The sequence below is a fragment of the Fonsecaea multimorphosa genome (genome assembly GCF_000836435.1).
Source record: "Fonsecaea multimorphosa CBS 102226 unplaced genomic scaffold supercont1.9, whole genome shotgun sequence".
Taxonomy (NCBI): domain Eukaryota; kingdom Fungi; phylum Ascomycota; class Eurotiomycetes; order Chaetothyriales; family Herpotrichiellaceae; genus Fonsecaea; species Fonsecaea multimorphosa.
Window position 1 is genome coordinate 1,143,172 of NW_015971643.1, and position 8,842 is coordinate 1,152,013.

Below are 8,842 nucleotides of genomic sequence, written 5' to 3' on the forward strand. Positions count from 1 at the left end.
AGCTTCAGCATTGAGGCCGATCCGCATAATACTCAGATCAAGTCAACTTCCCATCTACAGCTCGCCTGCTATCCCTTTCTCCGCTTCCACCTTGTCGATATCGTCCTGACCCAGCTTCGGATGACTTGAACCTGGTTGCCCTCTTCTCCGACATCCAGAATCGCAGCCATGGGGGACTTGGTGGACCCGCAGCCGAATTACGATGTCGACGAACCCGTGTATCAAGCTCAGGATGCTCTGGGCATTTCAGCGCGCTCAGCTGCATTAACTGGTGCTGCGGGTCTTTTCATTGCCTCTGTCCAGAACACTGTCGCGAAGGAACAAATCGGTGCCTTTGGGGTGTTTACACGGTTTGGGAGGACAATTGGTCTACTCAGTATGAATGGGATCTTTCCATGACAATTGAGGCAAAATAGATTCTGATCGTTTTCAGCGGCAATGGGAGGAACATTCCAGTTCGCGAGCACGGCTTCCGCAAACCTACGAGAAAAGAACGATTACATTAACCATGTGATTGGTGGTACCATTGCTGGCTCTTTGAACGGCCTCTGGAGTATGGAACTTAAAACCAGATGACAAGGGGCATTGCTAACTGGCAGCAGAACGGTCAATGACATCGACGCTGGGTAGTGCTTTAGCCCTTGGCACCGCAATGGGCGTGATCAGCTACACTGGCCGCTCAATGTTCGAATCAGCTTCAGACAAGGCCTTCGATGACCGGTTGACACATAAAGAGGAGGCCAGGACTCGGTTCAGAAGGCCCCTCAATGAAACAATCAACGAACTGGGAGAAGGACGAGGTAAGGTCACTCGACAAGATAACCTTCGCAGGCGGCTGATTCACATGGTTTCAGGCATTTACGGACCAGGGTATGAGGAACGACGGAAGCAGAGAATTAAGGAAAGATACGGTTTCGATGTCCAACCGCCTTATTACGAGGGCAAGTCAGCACCTGGGATATGAACCGCGACCCTTCCTTGCCCAAAAGATACAACTGGGTCCAGATCTCCGAACCTTATGCCCGGGCGATCGTGCTAGCGAACAAGGCTACAGAGTGTTGGTTTAAACTGCTCAAGAAAAGGATCGCAGGCAGGCTTGTTACACCATTCGCAGGGCTGCTTTTGAAGGATCGGCTCGACGGGCACGAAATCATTTGTACATAACCGAATTATACCAAGATGTTCGAAAGCATACGCTTACATTCGTCTTGAAACTCGAAAGATGAGGCTACCAAGGCAGCTTCTCCCTGAGACTTGGTGAACCATAGCTGCATGTGCATCATCATGTGGCTCAGTTAGACCTGCCATTCATCACTCTTTGGGAAAAGCAACAAACTACCGCTACCGAATGATGACCAGACTGATTAGATACAAGGGGATGGATGAGCCCAGCAAACGCATGTGCGTCAGTAAGCAAGTCTAACCAAAGCCGGACCAAAATCTCTCTACATGGAGGGATTAGGAGCATGCAAAAAAGCGGTGGCCTAATCTGGGATCTTATGTCTAGCTGCCCCAGACAAAATGGCTTGGGCGGTTGCTATTGCTATACCAGCAGGTTCTACTCGGTAGTGGTGGTGAAAGCATGCCTTGGAATGACGCTGATCCGCGGGTTGCCAGCAATCACGCCACACTTTTGTACCTCACACCAAACCTCAAAACACACAGGAATGTGCCCAAACCTCCATCGAAACACGAGGGTCGAGTACTCTGTCGTTGTTCAGATCTCTTCTAGGGCATCCAGCGGCGGTTGTTCTGCTCGATTGAACTTCTCAAACAGGGCTAATCAACGAAGAGCTTGCTAATAGCTGACTAGAGGACTCCATACGATGCTGCAACGGACCAGCGCACTGGTGGATCGAGAGTCACGAAACGCAAAGATGAAAGAATGATGACTGATGTGCCGATTTTCTGAGCTTTTGCCTTTTGGGTGGGCAGCTGGACCATGGAGCCATTTCACATGAATCATCAGACAATGCCACTGGTCCAGCCACCGCAATGAGCAAGGCGAAGATTTACCCAGGTATACCTAGGTACCCTCCCAATACCCCCGGCAGTATCCTCAGTATCCTCAGTATCCATCGGAGCAAGTTTCCTCCTGCTGCGAGTCTTCCCGTGGTATCCTGCACGCCCTTGATAGCAGTGCTCATTGCTCATTGCTTAGATAGCTCCCTTCTGGTTTGGGTTAAGAAGGTCGTCCAGGCTCGGGAGCCAGCCGCGCCTAAGAGATTCAGCTGTTCATGGTGCCCAGTCTTTGGCGGGGTGAGTGGTTCCCTCAAATAGTTCATGTGGCTAGCGACGCAACTGCGGACCAGCTAGCTACCACGAGAGCTGTCGACTTGGTTGATCCTGCAAGACAACCCTCGGCAATGCTCAACCGGCGATCCAGAAAGAAAGACCGGGTTATCCTGTCCATCCTGTCGTGCTCTCGCAAGCACCTCTGTAACAAGGTATCAGGTGGTTGTAGCAGGACAAGGCAATGAAGACAAAGCGAATAATGAGAGCAATTACATCACAATTGTCTGACGCTTGTGGTGGCTGGTGACGCTTGGGTTTGCAGTCAGGAGAAACCCTCGTCACTCCACTGCTACTCGATGCTCAGCACTCAATCTCGAGCAGTTCGAGCTCATCAGCAGCTCCGCGCGCCAACCGCCCACGCCGCCAACCGCCGAGGGGGCCCCCAGTTAGCACTTCTTCCCATAGTCCTTGGCCAGCTGCCAGCTAGCCAACCGCCTAATCCACCACCCTTGGGCGGACCTTCCCCCCTCTCGTTCCAGGCTCTCCACAGGCCACCAGCACCTGTTGCGATTCGACGACTTGTTCCCGCCGTGCCGGTGGCACTGAGCAACTTCAAGGAAGGCCCCAATCCGCGCCTCCACCTCCCAGAAGCACCCACAGAAGCACCCACCCAGTGCCCCAAATCTTTCCCAAGCGGGCACTGACTTCACCGTTTTTATTGCCTTTGGCTTGTCCACCTCAACGTCGACGCTCCCGCCCGCCCTCGACTGCCCTCATCATCGCAACCTTCTTGACTCTTCTTTCTTGAAATCGACGTCATCCATTTTCGCGCCCTGGTGCCGCTTGTCGCAGCCTGTCGCATTTCATTTCCCTGGTCTCGACTCCCCTCGTCTGAGCTCCCCGTCTCAGCTCGATTGCCATTCCGTTTGAAACCTTTCGGACTTTCACACAGACTAAGTGTGCTGAATACTCGAAACCCTTTTGTCTGTTCCAAGATGCCGCTCACGACATAGCTCTCATACGAGACTTGCCGGTGTAACCAGACTTCAATGACCTGCAGATAGCTCTCCAACCGAGCTTTCACGTCTCTATCTTGGCCTAGTCATCATGTCCTCAAGACCTATCACTCCTGTTTCACCCGTCCAAAGCGCTCACCCCGATGCTTCGATACATTCCATCGCGCGAGCACCGAGTGCTAGACTATCTTCTCGACCCGTATCCTATGCCGGCACCCAGCGCACTGACACCGTCTCGCATCCAAACCACTCTCAAGCCGGTTTACTGCAGGATCCAGACGCCGTAGCGCAAGCCGCCGATCTGCATGATGAAGTCGTCCAGCAAAACCAGGAGTCTCCGGAGCTCCCTCGGACCGATTCGCATATGTCAGGGTCGCAGACTCTCTTGCCATCGAGAGGCGGGACATTGAAGAAGAAGGCTTCTCTTCACAAGAGCGCAAGTCTGAAAAGGACTGCTAGCAAAAGAAGCAGCTATGCTGGTTCCGTGCGAAGCCTGCCAGTGGCCGAAAAGGAGAAGTACACCGAAACCGAAGAGAGCAACAGTGTTTTCTACTGTCCAGTCCCGACTACCGGAAATCCTACAGAGCTCCTGGCAGCGCGATTTCAAGGTATCCCCTCTTCCTTTTGACCAAGCCGGTGATTCCTCTACTGATCTCTGGAGCAGCATGGCGTAAGGTCCTCAAGGATTTGATCAATTACTTCCGCGAACTGCACAAGACGTACGAGACACGGGCAAAGGCGCTCATGTCGACCTCCAACGTCATCAACAACAGCACTATACCTTCCAACTTCTTGACATCTGGTGGTATCGGCGATGCCGCATACATTCTTCGAGACTTTCACAAACAAGGACTTAACGAAGCCAACAAGGCTCGAGACCTCGAGAACGAGGTCATTATACAACTCACGGGTCTGCGTAGTGATCTTCAACAGAAGATTAAGGAGATCAAAAGCTTGTCTGGTGACTTTAAGAATTCAGTAGACAAGGAAAAGGAAGCTAGCAAAAGGGCGATCCAGTCCCTCCAGGAGTCGCTGGGTATGGTTGATCACGACGCAACAACGACCGGAGGAAAGGGTGACCCTTTCCTGGTCAAGATGGCCGTCGACAAGCAGATCGAGAAACAGATTGATGAAGAGAACTATTTGCATCGGGTAGGATGGTTCGCCGAGCTGCGGCGCAGTTCCTTGGGCTAACATGGACAGGCCTATCTCAACCTCGAAGCGTCTGGCCGAGAGCTGGAATCTATCGTGGTCGGCGAAATCCAGAAAGCGTACAATGTGCTTGCAGGCATCCTGCGCCGCGAAGCCGACGACGCCTATGACACAGCTGAGAAGCTTAAGGACGGACCTTTGTCCATGGTCAAGGATCATGAATGGGACGAATTCACCAAGAATAACAGTCAAATGGTGGACCCCAGGACCCCGATTCGACAAGTTTCTCACATTATCTATCCTGGAAAAGACCATCCCGCAGCTATCGAAGTGAGGAGCGGAATGCTCGAGCGGAAGAGCAAATATTTAAAGAACTACACTCCTGGATGGTGAGTAGAGCGTAGCACTGATCCTGCGACCACTGTTGCTAACTGCGCCTTTCAGGTACGTCCTGTCTCCCACACATCTCCACGAATTCAAGTCGGCAGATCGAATCGCATTCCAGTCGCCGGTCATGTCGTTGTACTTGCCCGAGCAGAAATTGGGCGCTCATTCAGAGGGCGAGTCTTCGTCTCATAAATTCATGCTCAAGGGCCGACAGACCGGCTCAATGCACCGCGGGCACGCTTGGGTATTTCGAGCTGAATCCCACGAAACTATGTTAGCGTGGTTCAACGACATCAAAGAGCTTACTGAAAAGCGAGGCGAGGAACGCAATGAGTTTGTTCGCAGGCAGCACGCTCGATCGCTTTCTGGAAATAGCGTCAAACCCGCGAGCATTATCAGCTCAGAGGGCGAAATGGAGGACGACGAGGCTGATCGCGTTGCATTTTCCGGTGAACAGTCCGTTCGAGGAACATCTGCTGTTCGCGGGACATCTGCTGATGGAGCCGCGACCGCCGCTGCTGCCGCCGCTGGCGCCGGTGGACTCGGTGCGGCTGGGTTGGACGACATGGAGGACACCAGATCCGAAGCCGGGTGGCGTCCTCCACAACGACCAGCACCAGGTGGGCGATTTCCATCTGACCTCAACGTCCAGCGCGGCTTACAAGCTCCGCTGTCCCCCTCTAGTGGAGAGAGTTCTGACCCAGACCGTGATGTGATAGCAGCAGCAGGGGCTCTGCCAGGCAGCGGAGTACCTTTTGCCAATACCACAGAAAAGCATACGGATCTACAAACGGACGCTCACCCAGTCAATGGCCCGACTTCGCAGATGAACACGACAAGCCAGTATGCTCCAGGCCACCATCCGAATATACTCCCCAATCGTCAACCTATCTCTCCCCACGATGACGCGAGCCAGTACGGTGAATGGATGGCACCCATCGCTGCAGGTGCGGGAGGCGCGGCGTTGGCCGCTGGCGCAATGCATCATCATAACGAGCATCAGCAGGAGAAGCAGACAGCAACAGCTGCCCAACAATTAGATGGCGAATCAGCAATACCACGCTATGGAGAATCTTCTGCCCCCATACCCGTGGCAACTGCAGCGCCTGTAGACGCACCGTCTGGGCCGCGGGCAATGAGCGAAACAACCACAGCGCCGAGCTCGGCCGTGGCAAATACCGTATCTTCAGGAACAGAGACGGGAACTTTGTCAACTGTGCCTACAAGCACTGGTCATGGCGCGACGAGTGACACCATGTTCGATGCCAATGGTGTCTATACTGGCCCTCGAACCTCCAAGACTGCACCAACGGATTATATCGTCAAGCCGGCGGATATCTACAGCAAGCATATGACCACCAGAGACTTCCATGTGCCAGGAGAGTTCCCTGCGACACCAGCTCTCAACGAGGATTCCAAGATCTACCACGACGTGGTCCAACAAGAAAGTTAAGACTGGGAGGTGGCACATGGACAGAGCTCGCTTGTCGAAACGAGACGAATTAAGGGATGGCTCTCTATGTCAGTAATTGGAACAAATGCATCTCACGATCTGCGCAAACATACTCCGTGGTAATAGTCGAGATTTTTCGTACAAGTTCCTACGTGTTTGCAGTTTTGAGATACCACAATCGTTATGGAAGTTTGGTTCGTCGCTGTCTATACGTTACTGGGGGAATCGCGACATGGCAGCATTACAATATGGTTTTCCGCGCGGCAAGCAACGTCCGAGACACATGGAGGAACACAGTCTTCTGGGAAAGGCTTTGCAACGAAGTATTCCTGTCACCAGGGCGTTAGCGGGTTACTCTACACTTGCCAATCGAAAAGTCTTGAAGCCCAGCTCAGTCTCTCCTTGTCATCTTTGGGATGATACATTTTTAAATGTGGCGGGGCAATGTCTATTCCGGACCATATGTTGGCTAACGAGCAGAAACTGTGTGATATTGCAGATAGATGTCTCTGTTCAGGTAGGCCCGCTTCTCGCTCAAATAGGGATTTTGTATTCGGGTCCAGTGAAGGCACTTGACTTACATTGTTATCTACAGGATCTCTCGACCATCCCCGCATATACGAGTTCAGCATATGAGATTAGCGGGGTACCGAGTATAGGTACGAATGTCGGCGAGTCTCCACGATTGCTCCACCATGAATCGGGGCAAGAACGGGTCAGTGGACGAGACTGCATGGCGACCACGGAAGCTCTGTTTGTCTTACTTGGATCGTGAGTCAGGACATGGATATGGGGAAATAAATAATATATACCACATCACACGGCTGTTGCATCCACCAGGGCTTTCGCAGCATTTCTCCAGAAGCCCATCAGAAGCCGACAATTCACTTGATCTTGCCCCGGCAACTCAATTACAGGCACCAAGAACGATAATGAAGCCCTTTACATTGTCGTTGGCAAATGGCGCTCAGCTTTCCGGCATTCTCTCGCTGCCGACTCGAACCTCCACAACGCCTCACTATCAACCCTTGATGGTCGGGGTACACGGTGGGACGTATTTCTCGAGGTACTTTGACGCCGGCGGTACAACCAACTCGGCGCTAAGACTGGCAGAAATCCTCGGAGTGCCTTTTGTATCCATTGACAGGCCCGGTTACAGAGAGAGTACAGGACTGCCTCCCGTGCCACATGGATCGACGTTCCTGCAGGAAGAAGGCAAATACCTCCACCGCTTCATCCTGCCCAAGATATGGCAAGAGTTTGGGAGGAGCTCGGGCGCAACTACCATGGTCATCCTGGCGCACTCTTTGGGATCTCCGGGGGCTATCGTGGCCTCGGCTCTCCATGCAGAAGAACCTAGGGACCAGTACCCACTTGCCGGGCTGATCATGTCCGGCTGGGGCACGGTTCACGGCCGTCCTCGCGAAAGTGCACAACACATTGTCGAGCACGGGGTCGTGGATGGCCGGATCTTTTGGCCCCTGGAACTGAAAGACGGTCCCATGTTTGGCGACCCAACCTTGGGGAGAGTCTCTCCCGAGATTCTCGCCATCGGGGACCAATTGAACACGTCCATGTCCCTGGGCGAGTTTGAAGACGGCTCGTTCCACTGGTCGGACTACTGGTTGGATTATGCCAGGAGGGTGCAAGTGCCCGTCATGTATGGCATGGGTGAACACGATGCCCTGTGGAAGGCCTCGAGGGACACGGTCCACGACTTTGCCAAGGAGTTTACGAAAAGTCCCAGGGTCGAGAGCGGTGTCGTCCTGGGCGCGCCGCATTGTATCGAGTTGAGTTATTGGGGTCCCGGTTGGGTGGCCAGGTGCGTGGGCTTTGCGGTCGAGTGCGCTGCTGCCGAGGGGGTGAGGAGCCGGGCAGGAGCAGCAGCAGGGGTGCAAGCATAGAAACGTGTCGAGATTGGCTTATGTAGGAGGAGGAGGAGAGGATGGAGGTCTGATCTTGATTGGAGCCCCTGGTTAGAGGAGATTGGGCAGCAAATGGGGTAACCAACATTGTCTTGCTGGGCGAACGGAGGAGCAATGTCGAAATTGACAGCATGTTGGGAATACACATCTTCTTTCTCTGTATGTGGTGTTTCTAAGTACCCAACGCATCTGGCATCGTTGTACCATGTAATAGGGCATCTGTTGCTTCATGTAACTGACATCAATCATCACGCATATATGTAGACTGTAGACCGTAGACCGTAGACCGTAGACCGTAGACCGTAGAACCGTCGACCGTAGAACGCCGTCGCCCGCTAATAAACCCATAAAATCCCGCACGTATATAGACCACCCATGTCCCTGCCCTACCTTACCCAAATTTACCCTTGCCCTTATCCCTACCCAACCCAACCCAACCCGAATCCCGCGAAGACGTGCTACAGCGAGCGAATACCCAGCCCGGCGCCCAGGACGGCCGCGTCGATGAGCCCGCCGGACCTGTGCTGGCGATGGCGGTCGAAGCGGCGCATGGCGAACCAGAGGAAAAAAACGGCCAGCATCTAATCACCCCACAGAAGAACTAGTTTTTAGCAAGAGTCTTGTCTTGTTCTTCTTTTCCGGGCGGGTTTAGGGATGGCAAAAACCGCGGGGGG

General features: G+C 53.4%; 3 protein-coding genes across 3 annotated transcripts; all 3 read left to right on the forward strand.

Annotated features, from left to right (window-relative positions):
• Positions 1 to 168: 168 nt before the first annotated feature.
• On the forward strand, positions 169 to 964 carry Z520_05573 (uncharacterized protein; the record flags this gene model as incomplete). The annotated part of the gene is made up of 4 exons (XM_016776076.1): positions 169 to 376; positions 434 to 553; positions 603 to 800; positions 855 to 964. The coding sequence occupies 4 exons, from the start codon at positions 169 to 171 to the stop codon at positions 962 to 964; spliced, it is 636 nt and encodes a 211-aa protein (XP_016633235.1).
• A 2,378-nt stretch (positions 965 to 3,342) lies between these two features.
• On the forward strand, positions 3,343 to 6,243 carry Z520_05574 (uncharacterized protein; the record flags this gene model as incomplete). Its single annotated transcript, XM_016776077.1, has 4 exons — positions 3,343 to 3,859; positions 3,916 to 4,403; positions 4,455 to 4,792; positions 4,848 to 6,243. 4 exons carry the CDS (start codon positions 3,343 to 3,345, stop codon positions 6,241 to 6,243), a joined length of 2,739 nt encoding a protein of 912 aa, XP_016633236.1.
• A 932-nt stretch (positions 6,244 to 7,175) lies between these two features.
• Z520_05575 (uncharacterized protein) lies at positions 7,176 to 8,147 on the forward strand (the record flags this gene model as incomplete). Its single annotated transcript, XM_016776078.1, has 1 exon — positions 7,176 to 8,147. The coding sequence occupies one exon, from the start codon at positions 7,176 to 7,178 to the stop codon at positions 8,145 to 8,147; it is 972 nt and encodes a 323-aa protein (XP_016633237.1).
• Between the last annotated feature and the right edge of the window lie 695 nt (positions 8,148 to 8,842).